At 43.7% G+C, this 18,977-nt stretch overlaps 1 protein-coding gene and 1 long non-coding RNA gene across 2 annotated transcripts in view; both read left to right on the top strand.

The window, feature by feature from the left end:
- Positions 1–2,325: 2,325 nt before the first annotated feature.
- LOC125097820 (uncharacterized) lies at positions 2,326–7,881 on the top strand. Its single transcript, XR_007126626.1, has 2 exons — positions 2,326–4,125; positions 7,455–7,881. It is a non-coding gene; the product is annotated as an uncharacterized LOC125097820 (long non-coding RNA).
- Positions 7,882–14,052: 6,171 nt separating this feature from the next.
- The window catches only part of SNX27 (sorting nexin 27), a 65,934-nt gene continuing 61,009 nt past the window's right edge, over positions 14,053–18,977 (top strand). The window contains 1 exon segment of the mRNA XM_047726460.1: positions 14,053–14,580. Coding sequence (XP_047582416.1) covers positions 14,270–14,580 — 311 coding nt within the window. The 5' untranslated portion in view covers positions 14,053–14,269.

Below are 18,977 nucleotides of genomic sequence, written 5' to 3'. Positions count from 1 at the left end.
AGAGGCAAAGCGACAATCATGAACTCTCACTGCTGAAAGAAACCACAGAGCCTAGAACTGCCTCACTTTACAGGTGAGAACACTGAGGCCCAAGTGGGGGTGGGGGGAGTCACTCAAGGTGGAAGCTTGATGTGAATCCAGATCTCCGCATTGGAGCACTGGGTCCTTGGCCTAAAGAAAGTGTCCAAAAAGGCAGGAGATGGTCCTTATCCAACACCGGCATGCGTTTCCAAAGCAGCTTTCCTTGGGGAGCAGAAGATGGGGTTGGGGGTGTCACGGACAGATGGAGAGAAGCCCATCAGATCTTCTCTGCTTGCCTGGATCACCAAGTCTTTAGTATCATCCTGTCTTTCTAAACTTCAAATGGCAGCTCCCTCTTCCTGCCTCGTCTTCCAATGAGGATGACCAAGTGACAGAATCTCTCTGATCCTTGGGTCCTTCTCTTAAAAAAAAAAAAAAAAAAGCCAAAAAAGTGGGGTGGACTAAGGTCTCTTTCAGCTCTAAAAGGGCGTGGGTCTTGTGGGGAATGCTTTCAGAGCACATTTACTCAGTAACCCTGAAAAACAGAAGGATTTTTTGTTTGCCAAGTGGAGGTTCTGCTATACTGCAGGTTGCAGCCACAAGAGGGCAGCAGGTCCTCAAGCCCCGGGGCAGATGGCCCAGGTGGGCCCCGCAGGAAGAGAAGAAGCAGGCTCTCTCCAGGACCTTGCCTGGGGTCCCAGAGTTTTCCTGTTATAAATGCCAAACTCACTTCTTTAGCAAAAGGCAGCCAGCAAGCTTAGGGTGAGACGAGGGAGCAATTTTGCAAATTAAGTCCAGCACCAAAAAGATGAAAGACCAGGCCTAAAAAGAAATTGGATTCTAGGAAAGTAAATATTTTATGAAATATTGAAAATGTATCCCTGTCCTAGTTTAAGTTGCCTACAGCTCACATCATCAGAGGCAGAGCTTTGAGAAGAGCTGGGAGCATTTTACAGGCTGATAAAAAGTATGGCAGGCTTAAAGGTGATTTTAAAAACTTATTTGTGAGATACCACCTCACAACAGTCAGAACGGCTAAAATTAACCAGTCAGGAAATGACAGATGCTGGCAAGGATTTGGAGAAAGGGGAACCCTCCTACACTGTTGGTGGAAATGCAAGCTGGTGCAGCTACTCTGGAAAACAGTATGGAGGTTCCTCAAAAAGTTGAAAATGGCGCTACCCTATGACCCAGCCATTGCACTACTGGGTATTTACCCTAAAGATACAAATGTAGTGATCCAAAGGGGCATGTGCACCTGAATGTTTATAGCAGCAATGCCCACAATAGCCAAACTATGGAAAGAGCCCAGATGTCCATTGACAGATGAATGGATAAAGAAGATGTGGCAGGGACGCCTGGGTGGCTCAGTGGGTTAAAGCCTCTGCCTTTGGCTCAGGTCACGATCCTAGGGTCCTGGGATCAAGCCCCACATCCGGCTCTCTGCTCAGCAGGGAGCCTGCTTCTCTTCCTCTCTCTGCCTGCCTCTCTGCCTGCTTGTGATCTCTGTCAAATAAATAAAAATCTTAAAAAAAAAAAGAGGTGTGGCACACACACACACAAACACACACTGGAAAACTATGCAGCCATCAAAAAAACAAGTCTTGCACCAGGTGGTGGGTATTGTAGAGGGCACAGATTGCATGGAGCACTGGGTGTGGTGCAAAAATAATGAATACTGTTATGCTGAAAAAATAAAAAAATTAAAAAAAAAACCAAAAAACAAAAAAACAAAGTTCTTGTCATTTGCACGAAGTGGATGGAACTGGAGGGTATTATGCTAAGCGAATTCAGTCAGTCAGAGAAAGACAATTATCATATGATCTCTCTGATATGAGGAATTTGAGAGGCAAGGTGGGGGCTGTGGGGGGAAAGGAGGGAAAATGAAACAAGATGGGACCTGGGAGGGAGACAACCATAAGAGACTCTTAATCGCAGGAAACAAACTGAGGGCTGCTGGGGTAGGGGAGGATGGCATGGCTGGGTTATGGACATTGGGGAGGGTATGTGCTATGGTGAGTGCTGTGAATCGATGATTCACAGACCTGTACCCCTGAAAAAAAAATACATTATGTTAATAAAATAGTATACCATAAAAAAAATTACTTGTGAGGCTCATGTGTTAGATCAGTGTTTCCTAAAGCTACTTGAGAAGTTTCAGTTTATTTTGCTCATGTTTATTTTATTTTTTAAAGTTTTATTTATTTGAGAGAGAGAAGAGAGAGGGAGACAGAGAAAGAGCATGAGAGGGTGAGGGTCAGAGGGAGAAGCAGACTCCCTGCTGAGCAGGGAGCCCTATGTGGGATTTGATCCAGAGACTCCAGGATCATGACCTGAGCCGAAGGCAGTCATATAAACCAACTGAACCACCCAGGTGCCCTTTGCTCATGTTTAGTAAGCCTTTCCTCAGGAAATAATTAGTTCTGGAAGTTTCCAAAGCTGTTTGGAAACTCAACCAAGACACCACTTTTTGTTGTTGTTGTTGTTGTTGTTGTTGAGAGAGAGGGTAAAATAACCCAAATTATCATGTGTCATTGAATGAAGAACACCAGCCTGGGCACATTAATGTGTGGATAGGAGAGGAAGCTTGGTGAGGATGTTGAGGACGGCTGCACGTACTGGCTTGGCTTAACCTCTTCAGAGTTCCAGTCACCAATAATCACATTTCAGATCATCACAAAAGCCCAGAGTTTCCAGATGACCTTCCCATGGGCTTTTTCAAATATATAAAAAACCTTGATTCCTTGAGAAGACAGTTCCCATTGCAGATCACAATCTTGCAAAACTTCTACAACACCCACACAACAAAAACGTGAGGATATGAGCTTTATATAGAAAGAGAATCTTGCTTAATTATCAGTTGTAGAGCTAGAAATTCAATTTCTTTTTTCCCCTACCCCCAGGGCCATGAAGGGGTGATGATTGGGATTAAGCTGCCCACTGCCTTACTCAACCAGTCTCATTTCTGGACCTCTACTACCTTGTGAGGTTCCAAAACACACTGTGTGCCATTCCCCACCTCTCTGCTTTTGCATATGCTGTTCCTTCTGCCTGGCACTCTCTGCCCTGCCTTAGCCTTCTAACAAGCTTCTATTCAACCTTTAAAACCCCCACTGAAATGACACCGTTTGGTGAAGTCTTCCCCGACTCCACAGAGAATCGCCTACAGTTAATCAGTGGTTCCATAGCAGCTGGTACAAAACTTATCCCATTCTACAGAAATTGTTTGTTTTCATGTCTGTCTCTCCCCCCAGATCTGAGAATTCCTAAAGGGTAGGGCTGATGATTTATGTCTGTGTCCCCAGCCCTGGCCCAGTGCCTGGCACGTTGTGGATACTCAGCCAATGCCAGCTGACCAGAAATGGATTCTCTTTCCTGTAACCAGCAGAGTGTTTTGCAAGGTGACTGACCAGGATCACAGAACAAAATGAAACCATTCCTAAAGGGAGCCCTAAGCTCTGCCTGGTATTAGGAGCTAAATGCAGAAAACTGCTAACAGTCAATGTTCGTGCTTGGAAGGCACACAGCATTCAAAACTTAATGGAGCCCATTTGCCTAGAATCTATTTTAACAAGATTACATGTAAGGAGAATTTCTCTGATCATGTGATTAAGCTCCGGAACATGAATTTGAGGGAGTGATGGGTACTCCCTATTGAAGAGCTGCATAATTTATGATTTTGGAAAAGACTATTTGGAGTGAGTAGGTAAACATGAACAGAGACTTCTGATTGTAAGTTTATGTAACAGAATTGCTCAGCTCTGGGCACTGGACACCGGTTGGGTCTTCGGTAGCTTCCCGTGGAATGACGTGGCCCTCCGTGAGTGGGTGTTGGGGTTGGATACATAACTGTCACTTCTCTGCACAGCTCCTCACAGCTTTGCCTCATCTGCAAACATCTGAGGGATTAGTAAATATTAGTAGATACGTTGTTGGTAAATAGACTGCGAGAACTGCCAGCACCTGCTGGTGCTAAGTCCTTGTGCTCCTTTCTGGCTCCGAGTCTTCCTCTCTGCCTCCTTGTCCAGCAGCCTCTTGGCATGGAAGTGGGGAGATCCAGCTGTACGAAAAGAGGACTGGGAGACAAAGGAAGAAAGGGGGCAGGTAACCTTTAAGGGGAAAGGAAGTGGGTATTGTAGTTGGTTCCATTCTGTGCTGGGGGTTCCCTTGTAGGGCACTTTGGGGGGATGGAATTTCTTGAACTGCATGTCAATCAAAACAACAGTGGGTTTGAGAAAAGAGGGAAGGACGACACAGGAATGTGAAAGAAGTGATTGCTGAGGCTAGAAATGATTCTCACCCACAAATTAAAATGGGCAAAAGTTCAACATTAGGTTATCAGAGAGAACCATGAATTTATATTGTACATTTGTACCTTTTTCAAGTTTAGTGCAATTCCTTCACTGTATATCTTTTTTAAATCAAGATTTTATTTATTTGACACAGAGTGAGAGAGAAAAGGAGAAGCACACTCCCAGCTGAGCAGGGAGCCCGATGTGGGACTCGATCCCAGAACTCTGGGATCATGACCTGAGCCTAAGCAGACACTTAATTGACTGAGCCATCCAGGTGCCCCACTTTGTTGTATATCTTAAATAATCTCACTATTTTATTAAATTTTTTTATTGTGATAAAATAGACATAACATAAAACTTACTATCCTAATGATTTTTAAGTGTATGATTCTATGGCAATAAGTATTATTTACATTGTTGTGCGATGGTCACCACCATCCACCTCCAGAACTTCATCTTCCCCAACTGAAACTCCATATCCATTAAACACGAACTCCCCATTTCCTCCTCCCCCAGCCACTGGCAACTACCATTCCACTTTCCATATAAATTTGAATACTCTAGGCATCATATAAGTGGAACCATACAATATTTGTTTTGTGACTGGCTGGTTTCACTTAGCATGTTTTTAAGATTCATCAATGTTGTAGCATTTGTCTCACTGGTTAATTGTTATTATTGGGGAGGGGGAGAGGCACAGGGAGAAAGAGGGAGAGAATCTTAAGCAGGCTTCATTCCCAGCACAGAGCCCCATTTGGGGCTCAGTCTCACAACCCTGATAATCACGACCTGAGCCGAAATCAAGAGTCGGACGCTTGACTGACTGAGCCACCACTGTTTCATAAGTGTATCTTGCAAAATCCTTTTTTTTTTTTAAGATTTTATCTGAGAGAGAGGGAGAGCGAGCGAGCGTGTGCATGAATGGGGGGAGGGGGAAAGGGAGAGGGAGAAGCAGGGAGAAGCAGGGCTTGATCCCAGGACCCTGAGATCATGACCTGAGCTGAAGGCAGATGTTTAACTGATTGAGCCACCCAGGTGCCCCACAAAATCTTATTTCTTAAAGTATCTCCATGTGTAGATAAAGTAGACATCATCATCTCTAGTTTACAGTTGGAGAAATTGTTGAAGAGTTTGTTGAAGAGAAACTGTTGAAGAGTAAAGAGAAGATAAGTACATCAGATATGACTGGATGCTTTTCCAAATCTGTATCCCCCTATACTCTCTCCCTCACAACCTTCTTTCTTTTGTCAGAGCCCCAATTTTGTTTTCATATTTACTGGCAAGCTATGCCAGGGAATACTCTTAGCTCCATGAGTAAATCTTGATTAGTTTGACTCAATCACAGTGATTTCTGTTCTTTTGCCAATGACTGGTTTAGATGATACACTTTTGGCAAGAGACATAAGAGAAAGCTGAAGCAAGACCTTTAGAAAGAGTTTCTTTACTTTTACAAATAGACACAAGAAGAAACATCCTAGTTTCTGCTTCTCAAAGTGGTCACCTGTGTGGGTGATGCTCGGAGCTCAGCAGCCATCTTGTCACTATGGGAGGAGTTAGCAAATGTTGACATGGCAGAGGAGAGAGATGGAAGGAATGTGATCCTTGGTGATATGAATAAGCTGCTGAGTTAATCAACACTGGAACTCCCCCACCTTGATCTTGATACTTATGTGAGATCATAAATTTCCTTACTGTTTAAAGCACTTTTAAATTTTCTGTATTTACAGCTAAAAAAATACTCAATGATTTTGAAGGATAACAGCTAAGCAGGAATGCAGAAGATGCAAGTCTCACTCCCCTTTTCCACTGGATGATGCTAATGCCTCAGGACTAGTCTTTTGCTATGCGATCTCCCAACCTGTTGTATTATTTCTGAACTGTTGGCTGTGGGAAGTAATTTTTGGCAAAAAGGACCTGTGGAAGATTAAGTTCAATTTTGAGGAAAAAGTTGGAGGCACCAGAGAAAATGACGAGAGACACAGAGTGACAACTGCCTAGGGCATTACAACTGGAAGGATGGTGAAAAATGTTATTTGGGAACGATCTGCTGAAAAACAGGTCTGATGAGAAGGGCTAGATGGAAAAAAGCCAGCAAGTGAGGCTATAAGAGCCAGGGAGCTTTTCTTTCCCATGGGAAGCCCAGCAAATCTTGGAGAGGTGGTATGTAGCAAATGGGAGACAAGGGCATGACATGAAGATGGCTGGGGAAGGGCTTTGAGACACCAGAACTGTAGGGTGCTGCTAGAGAAGTAGCATAATTATAACTACATACTAAGCTGACTCCAATGCTCACTTAAGCCTGTGATAGATTCTATTAGCTACTTTTTATAGTTCACCCAGAAGCTTTCTTTTGGCATGTGACCTGGGTATGTGATCCAGGTTCGGACAATCATATTTCTTCATTGTCCAGGCAAGTTGAATTGGTCCAGGTAATGTGCACATGAAAGGGCCAAAGTCCTTCCTGAAAAATAATACATGGATTTTGAGAAAAATAAGGTGTTTTTGCTAATAGATAAAGAGAACCAGAGATGAACAAAAATGAAAGGCAGATGAAAAAGAATTAGGTGGCCCCAGGTTCTCTGTGTCTGACACTTAAAAGGCCTTGGTTTCTATAGTGCTTGGTTTAAATCAAAGAGCCAGGGATACCTGGGTAGCTCAGTTGGTTAAGCATCTGTCTTTGGCTCAAGTCATGATCCTGAAGTCCTGGGATTGAGTCCCACATTGGGGTCCTTGATTGGTGGGGAGCTTGCTTCTCCCTCTCCCTTCTGCTCCCTCTGCTTATGCTCTCTGTATGTAAATAAATAAAATCTTGGGGCGCCTGGGTGGCTCAGTGGGTTAAAGCCTCTGCCTTCTGCTCAGGTCATGATCTCAGGGTCCTGGGATCGAGCCCTGCATTGGGCTCTCTGCTCAGCAGGGAGCCTGTTTCCTTCTCTCTCTCTGCCTGCTTCTCTGCCTACTTGTGATCTGTCTGTCAAATAGATAAATAAGCTCTTTAAAAATGAATGAATAAATAAATAAATAAAATCTTAAAAAGAATCAAGGAGCCATCCCAATGTGGCAGGTTATATTTTTCAGAAATGGCCACTGTGATATATCCCACTCTGATTATGTTGCAAAATTGACACTCTTCTCATCTAGGGTTGTGTCTGTGTCCCTTCCCATTGTACCTGGGCAGACCTCTGTGACCACCAGGACAAAACAATATGGTGCGGTGATGTCATGTGACTTTCAATGCTGAGTCATAAAAATCTCATGCACCAGAACCTTTGATTTTGGAGCTTTGACACCAAGCTTGAAGAAGCCAAGAAGAAGAAACCACATGAAGAGTCTATGCATGGGGGTCAGGCCATCAGATCAGCTCCAGCTGAAGTCCCAGCAGACAGCCAGCCTCAATTGCCCGGAGTAAGACATGCCCAGATGACTTCAGCCACCATCACCCTGAGCTTTTGAGTCCTCCCAGCTGAGGCTCCAGGCACTGTGGGACAGAAACCAGTCATCTCTATGTGTTCTATCTGAATTCCTGACATACAGTCCATAAGCATAATAAAATGATGGTTTCAGGCCACTAAGTTTGGGGATGATTCATTATATAGCTACAGTTAACATGAATACCCAGTGTCCTTCTCAGTTACGTGAACCAATACATTCTCTTTTTTGCTTAAGCTAGTTTGGATTAAGTTTCTGTCACTTGCAGCTATAAGAAATTTGATTCATGTACCCTTTAGTCTGTAGGTATTATTCACTATTGCAAATCAGTTATTCAATTTACCAAAAAAATAAATAATAAATAATTTTCATGTGGTCTTCATGGAGAAAGTACAGAAAAAATAGTGAGAAGGATAGAAGACTCAGAATTAGGAAAAGGGGCTACGAAAAGGGCCCTCTTTTTGCTTTCTTCAACCTGTGAGTCCATGGGTAATGATATACCTTACTGCCTCATTTAAGCCATTTTTTTTTTTTTCACTAGTGTTGAGTTCTGGCCACTGATCAGCTGAGTGTCCTTTGGCAAGTCATGACACGTTGCTGGGTCTATTTCTTTTTTTAGAGAGTTGTAGTGGAGGAGCTATTTCTTCATCAGCAAAATAAGGGAGTGGGGCTAGATGTGATATTATTATTGAATATCTATAATTAAAATAATAGATGTCCATTATTTTATATATATTAGTGATAACTGTGTTATTATGTTAGGTGTTTTCCCCATATCACTCATTTTACTCCTATACAGCAGCTGTTATTAGACACTTTCTGGTCCTTTTCTGGACTGAGATTTCATCAATACTCCTTCTCTTGTGCCCCTCACTCTCCTACCTCGTTGAGGACATGTCATGTGTGACAAGTTCCTGGTTTTCCAGAAACTTATGTTCAGATTAGAAAAGTAAAGCTGGACTAGACATTAAATTATTATGGTCTAAACTGAGGGGCACGCCACAAATACGATAGGAGTAACATTTGTTATCTGCTGCCATGTAATAGATGACCACAAATTTAGCAGTTTAGAGCAACACACATGTATTATTTCATAGTTTTTGTGGGTCAGGGGTCTGGACTCAGCTTAACTGGATCCTCTGTAGGGTCTCACAAGCCTGCAATCAAGGTTTTGGGCAGGCTATGTTCCTTAGTGGAGCCCAGGATCCCCTTCCAAGCTTCTGTGGTCATTGGTGGAACTTCTTAGAGGCACTGGACTGAGGGCCACCATCTTCTTGCTGTCAGATAGGGACAAGTCTCCAAAGTCTCCGTTCCTAGAGGCTCCTGCAGCTCCCTGCCATGGGCCTTCTCCACAGGCACATCAGAACATGGAGGCTTTCTTTCTCAGAGCCAGCAGGAGACTCCTTCATCCTAGTCGGCTAAGAAGTGTTATACAATGGAACTGTAAGTATGGGAGTGACACACATCACCTTTGCCACATTCTGCTGGGCAGAAGAAAGTCACAAGTCCTGCACACAGGCAAGGGGAGGAGATTACACAAGAGTGTGACTCACTGGGAGGTGGTGGTGGTGGGGTGTCCCAGGAAGGTGTGTTTGCCACAGGAATTTAGGAAAAAAAGGTAAGTCAGAGTGAACTGGACTCCCTCAAGGGAGGCTTTATGGAGGGACTTAAGCTAGAGTTTAAAGGAGGAGTAGAATTTATACCCCCAAAGAGGGAAAGAGAAGAGGCAGACTATCTAGGATCAAAGGACCATACACATATGAGCAAAAGTGTGAAGGTGGGGTTCTCTCTTAAGTTAATGCCACACAAAAACCCAATGGAAACCTGCTGACTTCTTACATAACAAAGGACAGGAGGATCTTTTTTTCTTTTCTTTTCTTTTCTTTCTTTCTTTCTTTCTTTCTTTCTTTCTTTCTTTCTTTCTTTACTTATTTGAGAGAGAGAGAGAGAATGAGCACGGAGGAGGGGCAGAAGGAGAAGCAGACTCCCCAGTGAGCAGGGAGCAACTCCAGGATCAAGACCTGAGCCAAAGGCAGACACTTAACCCATTGAGCTGCCAAGGTGCCCCTCTTTTCTTTTTCCCCCAAAGATTTATTTATTTATTTGGGAGAGAACTGTGGAGGGGGGTGGGGCGGCACAGAGGGAGAGGGAGAGAGTCTTAACCAGACTCAGGCTGAGCACAGAGCCCCAGGCAAGGCTCCATCTCATGACCCTAAGATCAAGATGTGAGCCAAAATAAAGAGTGGGACACGTAATTGATTTAGGCTCCTAGGAGCCCCAGAACATTTTTTTCTCTTTAACCAAAAGGAAGCTGGGTATTAAAGAGAGTCCTGGCTGTGGTGTCAGAAAATTTGGGTTCATGCTTCAGTTCTGCTATAAACTAGTAGTATGATTGGGGCCTGCTGGTTAGCTGAGCCTACTAGTTTCCTGTGGATGCTTCTATTTATGTTGCTATCGTGAGGACTTTGTAAGCTCTTGGGTGGGAAGTGCTCTATAAACTTTCTGGGTCCCATTTCCAAAGGCAGCTTCAGCGAGTTCCAAGATCCCACTCTCTCCAAGGCCATCTCTCTCTGGCTCTCTGGGAATCCTCTTTCTCAGTCATCACCTAAATGGCCAGGGGGAGGCACTCTCCAGGTTCTGGCCTTGGCACTCCTAATCACTTTGTTATCCGCTCTGCCTGGTGTGCTCCTCCATCACCACCCACCACCCTGAGCCCACGCTCATCAATCCATGCTGGGGCCAGACCCCTTCCCCAGTGCCAGACTCACGAATCCAACCAATCCAACCTGGATCTCCCCGAAACCCCTCATATCTTTCTCATATCCAGAACTAAACTCATTGCCCTCCCTGCAAGCCTCCTCCTCTTCCTCCTGGTCTTGGGAAATCACACCACCAAGTCTCACCTCTTGGGACATTCTTTCCTGCCCTGGCCTCACACCTGAGCTCCAAGTGATGCCAAGTCCTCTCTGCCCAGTGTGACCCTCCAGTCACCACAGCCCAAGCCTCCCTCTTGTCAGTTCTCACGGGAATCGGGGCACCTGGTTCTCAACAGATCCTCCTGGCTCAGTTTGTTCTCCACATTTCCTGCTGGATGAACTTTCTCAAGCACGAATTTAATAATATGTCTGCTCTGCTTTAAAGCATTCAGAGGCCCCTAAATACTTGGGAATGAAATTCAAACTCCTGGACATGATTTTCAATGTCTGAAATCCTCTCCAATGTGATTCTTGCCCACGTCCCCTCGTCTCCGCTCTAGTCCTACTGAACTGCAGTCCGTTCTCACATGGCACCATATTCTTTCAAGTCTCTGGGTTTGAATGCACTGTTTCTTTTGTCAGAAATACCTGACCACACCATCCTTCTCTGCCTTGCTAGCCCTTCTTATCCAGAATTACCCAGCTTAGCTGTTCCATTTTCAAGGCCTCTCCTAGGGGCACTCTTGCCAGCTTGTGCAGGCCTCTATCACAGCTCTTGTTACTCCACAGACCCAAAGCCTGGGTTGTAACTGTTTTTTTCTTTTGCTCTCTTCCTAGTTGTGAGTTCTCGAGAGCAGTAATGGTGTCTTATTTTAGTTTATTTTGATGCTCTGATCACCTTTTCTTCCAATCTGATCCTTTCTACATATTTTATGTAGTTATATTTTGAATAGGTAACACATTCATCTGCTTAAACATTCAGATGTTACAAAAAGCTATATAATGAAAAGTCTCCCTTCAACTGCTGTCCCACTCCAGTGGTCTAATCGCCCTCCCCAGAGGCAATCAACATTTTCAGTTTCTTGTGAATACTTCCAGGGATATAAATATTTCTAGACATAAAAACATATCTATGGTTCCCCTTTTATACAAAAATGTTATCATGTTCTACAGACTATGCTGTACCTTGTTTTCATTTATGTACTATATCCAGGAGATCATTTCATTTCAGCACATAAAGAGCCTCCTTATTCTTTATTTTCGGTTTTCCATTGCGGTTGTACCCTAAGTTAATGAACATTGGGTTATTTTCATTCTTTTGCAAATACAGATAATACTGCAATGACTCTCTTCACAAAAATGTCACTTCACACACAAGTGTAACAGTAGAATGAATTCCTAGAAGTAGGGCTGCCAGATCAAGGCGTACGTGCATTTGTGAGTTTCACCACGTCATACGGCCCTTCATGGAGTTTGCAGATAACATCTTCTTTATCTTTGTATCCCTACCACCACTGCAAAGTCTAGAACAGAGCAGGCATTCAGTACTTTTTTTTTTTTTTTTGGTCAAATAAACAAACGAAAAAATAGTTCTTTCAGTGGAAGCTCCCGTTTTCCTTTCTTTGATGTCTAGTGGATAAATTCCTGCCCATTTAGAGCTCAATTCAAACCAAATGACTGTAGAGTATTATTGTAGAGCAAAATTCTTATTATTCCAACTTGTACTATTTTCCCTATTTGTGCAATTGACACACTTCTTCATCAGGTTGGTTATAAAATAAGGTCATACTAACTTCTATGTTCTAATATAATAGCTGAATCCTCATCCCATATTTTGTGAGATGTCTTAATTATTCTACTACTCTCTTCCCCCACATCCTGAGCAACTGCTAGAAGCCCATACACAGTCCACAAATTCTTTCAGGTGGTTGCTTGTTGCTTTTATAAGTCATCAGACCTCTCTCTGCAACGTAACTTTTACTGTCTTTTTTTTTTTAAGATTTTATTTATTTAGTTGAGAGAGACAGAGAGAGTGTGGGGCAGGGGAGAGGCAGAGCCGAAGAGAGAATCTGAAGCAGACTCTGCGCTGAGCACGGAGCCCAACCTGAGGCTTGATCGAAGGACCTCGAGATCATGACCTCAGCTGAAACCCAGAGTCAGACACTGGACGGACTGAGCCCCCCAGGTTCCCTGCCTTTCTTTTCTTTTTTACACTGTGAATCCCTGTAGCTCCTCCTGGATTGTTTACTAGCTCTATGGATTCTCTATGCCTGTTTATTCATCTATAAGTAGGGCACATTATAGGATTGTGAAGATTAAATAAAATTATAGATGTAAAGTGCTTAGAACAGTGTTGGGCACATAGTAATGTTGAGAGAAACAGTTCTTTATGGGTCTCTCATGCTTCTACCCATCTTCCTGGGTATGCCAAAAGTGCAAGACCCTGACTGCTCTTCACCAGGGTCAATTCTCAAGGTTGCATTTAGAGTGAGCAACTTTAAGGAAAGAAGTAATGTCTCCCTACAGGACAAGAACAGGTTTGTCATTGCTTCCTATGAAAAGGCAGTTTCCCCCAACTCAGTGTTCCCTCAACTGTGGTGTCAGTCCACCAAGTAAGTGCACAGCCTTCATGTGAGCCCTTGTAAGACCTGGGGGAAGAGGAATTGACAAAAAAGTGCTGAAGCTCATGTTGCTTCCTGTGTGGTAATAGTCCTTTGTCTCTGACTCAGTAATTCTGTGTCTTTTGTCAGCATCCACAAAACAGTAACATACTAACTTATGTCCAGTCACAAACATCAGTCAGGAGGGTAAACTGAAATACCAGACTGGAGTACTAAGTGCTTAAGTAAGCTATTTTCATTATTTTGGCTCTTGCTCTTCTTTCTTGCCTTTGCTGGGCATTCTGCACACTCTCTGTGAGTGTGCATTTGGGTAGGTAGCTGAAAAGCATCAACTGGGCCATTGGCCAAGAATTCTACAGTGCTGTTTGGGGAAACAAAATAAATCAGAAATAAAGGATAACTTCAAAATCATTGCCCAATTCAAATTATTACTTGGCCCCTCTAATATCCAGTTCTAAATCGCCGAGACTGTAGTTTTCTCTGCATACACTTTCTGTATAGTTGGAGCATAGTTTTTATGTAGTTGCAATATGTGAAAGTTGCGAAAAAATAACCGGGCCTTATTTCCTGTTAGCTAATAGCTGAATGAGTTTGGGCTCTCTACAGTTCAGTTTCCAAATAAGTGAAATAGAGAAATGAATTCATGATCCACTCAGCTCACAAGGTTGCTGGGGCCACGGAATAAAATAATGTATGCGAACACAGAAGGTACTGAACAAATGAGTTGTTATGATTTAAGGTTGCAACTTAAGGCTGTCGAGTCACAAACATCAGTTTATCCTAATATTTTGCTTTAGAGGCTACGAAATGAGTTATGAAATGAAAGAAGAAAAAACTTGCCCGCCTGTCAACAGTTGAAACAGTCCGCCGCACTCGATGCTGTGTTAGTCGCCCAAACTACAACTCCCGTCAGGCTTTGTTCCCGAACTGCGTCACATAACCTCCGCTCCGCCCCGGGCCCTGCCCTCACCCCCGCCCCCACCGTCCAGAAACTACAATTCCCAGGAGGCGCCACGGGCCCAACCGTCCGTTTCCCCCCGCCCCCGGCCTCCCCTTTACCCACTCCGGCGGCTCTGTGACCGACTCGGGTCCCGCGGGCGGCGAAGCGGGCGCGCGCGTCGGGGGTCGCGCGGCTGCTGAGCAGAGCGAACGCGCGCGAGTAGGCAGTGGAGGCGTAGGGGGGCGGCCGTACGGCTCGCTCGCTCGCAAGATGGCGGACGAGGACGGGGAAGGGATTCACCCCTCAGCCCCTCACAGAAACGGGGGTGGCGGGGGCGGTGGGGGTTCCGGGCTCCACTGCGCCGGGAACGGCGGCGGGGGAGGCGGCGGCCCGCGGGTCGTGCGCATCGTCAAGTCCGAGTCCGGCTACGGCTTCAACGTGCGGGGCCAAGTGAGCGAGGGCGGGCAACTGCGGAGCATCAACGGGGAGCTGTACGCGCCGCTGCAGCATGTGAGCGCCGTGCTGCCCGGGGGGGCGGCCGACCGGGCCGGGGTGCGCAAGGGGGACCGCATCCTGGAGGTGTGAGTATCTGGGCGCCCGCCGCCCCACCCCGCCCCGCCCCCTCCGGCCATCCCTGCATCTCACTCTACCCCTGTCGCACTCAGGCCCCACTGTCCCCCCACCCCCTCCAGCCCCGGAACCGGCCCTAGGGACTCCGTTCCCCTCAGGCCCCGCAACTCCCTTGGGGTTGACCCTTTCACCTCCCCGCTCCCTGGGTTTTCGCAACCGGCACCTCCCTCCTTGTAACCAGTCTGCGTCCCTGCGCCCCCGCTGTTTTTACCCCTGCCCCCATTCTTCTGCCTTCTTTTCGGCCCCTTTGCTTTACCCCTGGGTATGCCGCTCTCTGCCCCTCGCCGCCCTCATAATGGACTTCTGTCCCCTGCTGACAGAATCTCCTTTTCTGACCCGGCCCCTGTCGTGTCCTCCCCAAGTTTTCATCTTTAACATCGTAGTTTTCGTTCACCGCCGCTGCGGTCAACCCTCATGGACCGTTCCTCTGTTCTCTAGACCAAGTAGGCAAACCTGTGATCGGCTCCCACTTTTCCTGCGGGAATATCACCCCTCTACTGCACTCCTTTTGCTTTCCTTAGTTACCCTCTCCTGTGGTTAAGCACCCTCTCATTTTTCTATCCTGCCTTGTGTCCCTTTCCTCCCCTCCCTTTTGGATTCACACTCCCAAGAGTGTACCTTCTTCTCTGACCCTTGCTTGCATGCCTTTGTTTTTGTTTTGGTGGTGGGGGAGGGTGTCTCTGACACTAGTTTCTTTACACTGTTGTCCCATATCACACAAGCATTTCGAATCCAGTGTCTACCATTTCCGTGTCCCTCTGTGAGCATCCGTATTCTGCCCCCCCCCCCTTCTGATCTTCCACTTTTGCACCATACTCCTACTTCTTTTTAGTCAGGATTATGGTGGAGCTCTCCTTCATTCCTGCTTTCCCCCAAACTATGCTCCTCTTTTGGGTCTTTGACCTCCTTACTTTATTGGGGCATGCCCTTTCTATTCTCTCTTACTATATCCTCTTGTGATCCCACGATCGACTTTATCCTATTCTTTATCTCCTCCAGGCTGCTTTCACTTCTCAGTTTAGGCTCTTGCTGCTGCTGCAACCCATCCTCTTCCTACTGCAGCCACTCCTCCTTCATACTCCTTCAACCTTACTTCCCACTGCATCCCCAACCTCTGCTGCCTTGTCTTCCAGTTTCTGTGCAGACCTCCTCCATCACTCTCATCCAGGTTTTACCTTGGTGCCTTTATACTTTGTATTAAAATTTATAGTGATTGCTGGTTGACTTTCATTACCTCCATTCTCCTCAGCAGTCTTCAATCCTGTATCTCTTGACTTCTACTGAACCTTATTTTTTCCACACTTTTGCCCTCTCCCTCAGTGCTTGGATTTGCCCTCATGAGGTCTTTCTCATTTTTTATAAATGTTATTTTAGTTAAAATTTCCACAACCTTCAGTCTCTCCTGTAGTAAAACAGTAGGTTTGCCGAAGGTTTCAAAGAGGTTAGTATTGTGAAGATCTGGGCTATTGAGGAGTCCCTCCTTTTTTATTTACCTCATCACCCCTGCCCTTATCCTCTACACACTTTCTCTGTGGAATTCACTCATTCTGTTTCCTCTTACCTTCCACCCGAAGAAAGAGTAGCTCATCAAAGTAATTGTTTGGAGCTATTTAACTTTCCATTTATGTTTTCTTTTTCCATTAATGTTCTACATGCTCTTTTCTTATTCTCTGGTGATACATTCTTAATCTTTGGGGGCCCGGGCATTCAGCTATAGAATGGAGTTGTGACCAAAATTTGTTTCATACCTGGGCATCTAATTCTATTCTTTCTAGATAACTAAAAATCTGTGGCTGATGTTTCCTTCTGATAGAAGCTCTTGGAATTGTCATTTTCCTTTCCCTTTGGAAGTTAACTTTGGATCCAGGTGTTTATTTTTAAATTTAAAATTGAAGTATTTATTTAAAATTAGAAAGTTATCATAAAGTTCTAAATAATTTACTCTTTATAAGAACTAAAGGAACTAAAAAAAAAAAAAACTAAACCAAAAATAATTCTGTAGATGACTACAGCTAACATGATCAACCATTTCAAATATATATGTGTGTGTATATTTATATGTATATAGATATATATATCAACTAACAATTTTATAACAGAATCTTGACATAAATTAGGTACTGTAAGGAATACTTAAGATGATCCCTTAGGACAGATGGAAGGACTTGCCTCAGGTCCATGTTCCAGGCTAGGCCCATTCCTCCTCCTAGAGAGAAAACATTGAATTTTGGTGCATACGTGGTGGTGAGTAGGGACTTTGTCTTAAAAAAGACAAGAAAGTGGGCAGGACAAAAGAGTGCTCTTTGCTTAGAGAACCTTGCTCTGGAGGGTTGTGATGATGAGACTTTTTCCTGGCAATGGTTTCTCACCTTTCAGCTGTATTTTGATTTCCAAATTCTATAAAACTTCCTTACTGCTGTTGTGGAAATGGTGATAGTTGCAACACGAGTCAGGCAAGTTGGCAAATTCTCTGAGACTTCAGCTGTACAGCCTCTTTCCTTCTTCCAAAGTCTTTATTTTCTCCTTAGGTTTTCATGTGAGAGGAGGAAATCAGCAATCAAACAGACACAGTTCTTGAGGGATATCTATGTCTGTTACTTGTTTCGCTTTTGTTTAGGTTGATGCTAATTTTCCCGTAGCATTCTTTAGGCAGCACTCCTTAGAGCTTTTCTTTGTCTCCTACAGGTTCCTTAAGTTAACCTCTTTGTTGCCCCAGGAAAGTTTTGCATGTTATTGAAGTGCTATGTGGGATCAGGGTTAGGCATAGGTAGATTATTATTGTGTAGACATAGTTTGCATGAAGTCATAGGTGGATGTCTGGACCTTGATGATTGCTATTTAAGACTTGTCCCTATTTTAGATGCTTTCCTGCTATATACAAATTATTCCAATTTTCATATATTGTCATTTAGACAACTGATTGAGTTGTGAAAAAAACTGAGTAACTTTGAGATTTAAGGGACTAAAGGCTTGGACAAGAGTAAGGACATTGATTTCTTTGTATTTTAAAGTCTGCCTTACAAAGGCCCTGCCTCATTGAATCTTAGAACAGTCATTAAACTAAATTCAGTATGGATCAGTTTGTCCTTTTCCCTTCAAAACTGACTAGATTCTAACTGGTTTGCAAAGAGTCATGTTGCAGGATATGAACAAGCCCTCTGGGCTCTAAATTTTACTACAGATGGAAAATTTTGTGCTAGCAATGTTAGTCTCCACTTTGTAATTTTTCCCAGTGTAACATATATTGAATTTGATGTGTATATATATACCTTTGATGTGTATATACCTGGAGGGATGGTTTCAATAAGTAGAACCAAAATACATATGTTTTTGCACTAATTATATAGTATGTGCAGTTATATTTGACTTCAGGTTAATTTTCTTAAGGTTAAAGTATTTCCAAAGGCTCTTGACTGATTTCTTGAGAGGTGCCGGTAGAAGGGTTATAGTTGTGGTACCATCTTTATTTTTAAGTGATTAGGCTTATCAGTTGAGTAGTTTGTTTTATCTCTTTGGTATTTGGGTGGTGTGGTCTTTAATAAGCATGGATCCCTAAGATTGCTTGCAAGCATTTAAAATCCTGATATATTTGTGTGGGGTAGAGTTTATGCTTTTCCTCTTCATAGAGTCAAGATAATCTACCCATCAACTTTCCCTTGTTAAAGTTACACTTATCTTAGCCAAAAGGCTGAGAAGTGATTCCCTTGTTTAAAAGTTAAACCATAAGAAAAAAAATTAAAGCTGTATATATATCTATGTCTATATAGATTTATTTATTGGGAGTTCATTTTATAGGAATATCTCATGACCATTCCTTTTTTTTTTTTTTTTGTTTCATTTAATGTGAAAGTTTGGAATAAAGAGGTTGGTGCCACAAGAAATATTTTTACAAGTTAAGTGTGAGTCATTTAATGTTGACTGCTAAGTACCTTCTCAGGAGCTGCTTTCTCAATTATAGATGAATTCTATTTGGCCCAGATTTTCCAGGTAGATTTTAGAAATGATGTTTGAAATCATGGTTATTGATCAAAGGAAAATTTTATGGTACTGATTCTTATGCTTTAGTGAACATAAAAATCACTGGGTGTGTTTGTTAAAAGTATCGATTCTTGGGCTCACACTTTAAGGGTTATATATGATTCAGTAGGTCTTGCATGGGGCCTAGAAGTCTTTATTTTTTTACTCCCTTTGCAACCCACATACCCAGCCCATACCTGGAGCAACAGGTTCTAGGTCTTGAATTCTCAGTTCATTTTATCTTCGTGGTTATATTGAGAGTTATGAGCTAAGACTATACTAACAAATAATGATTTTTTAGACTCCTGAACTCCAGCCCTTAGAAAATCAA

Source organism: Lutra lutra, chromosome 4 (genome assembly GCF_902655055.1).
Source record: "Lutra lutra chromosome 4, mLutLut1.2, whole genome shotgun sequence".
Lineage (NCBI taxonomy): Eukaryota > Metazoa > Chordata > Mammalia > Carnivora > Mustelidae > Lutra > Lutra lutra.
Note: the sequence above shows the minus strand (reverse complement) of the source record. Positions and strands in the feature narration are given on the sequence as shown.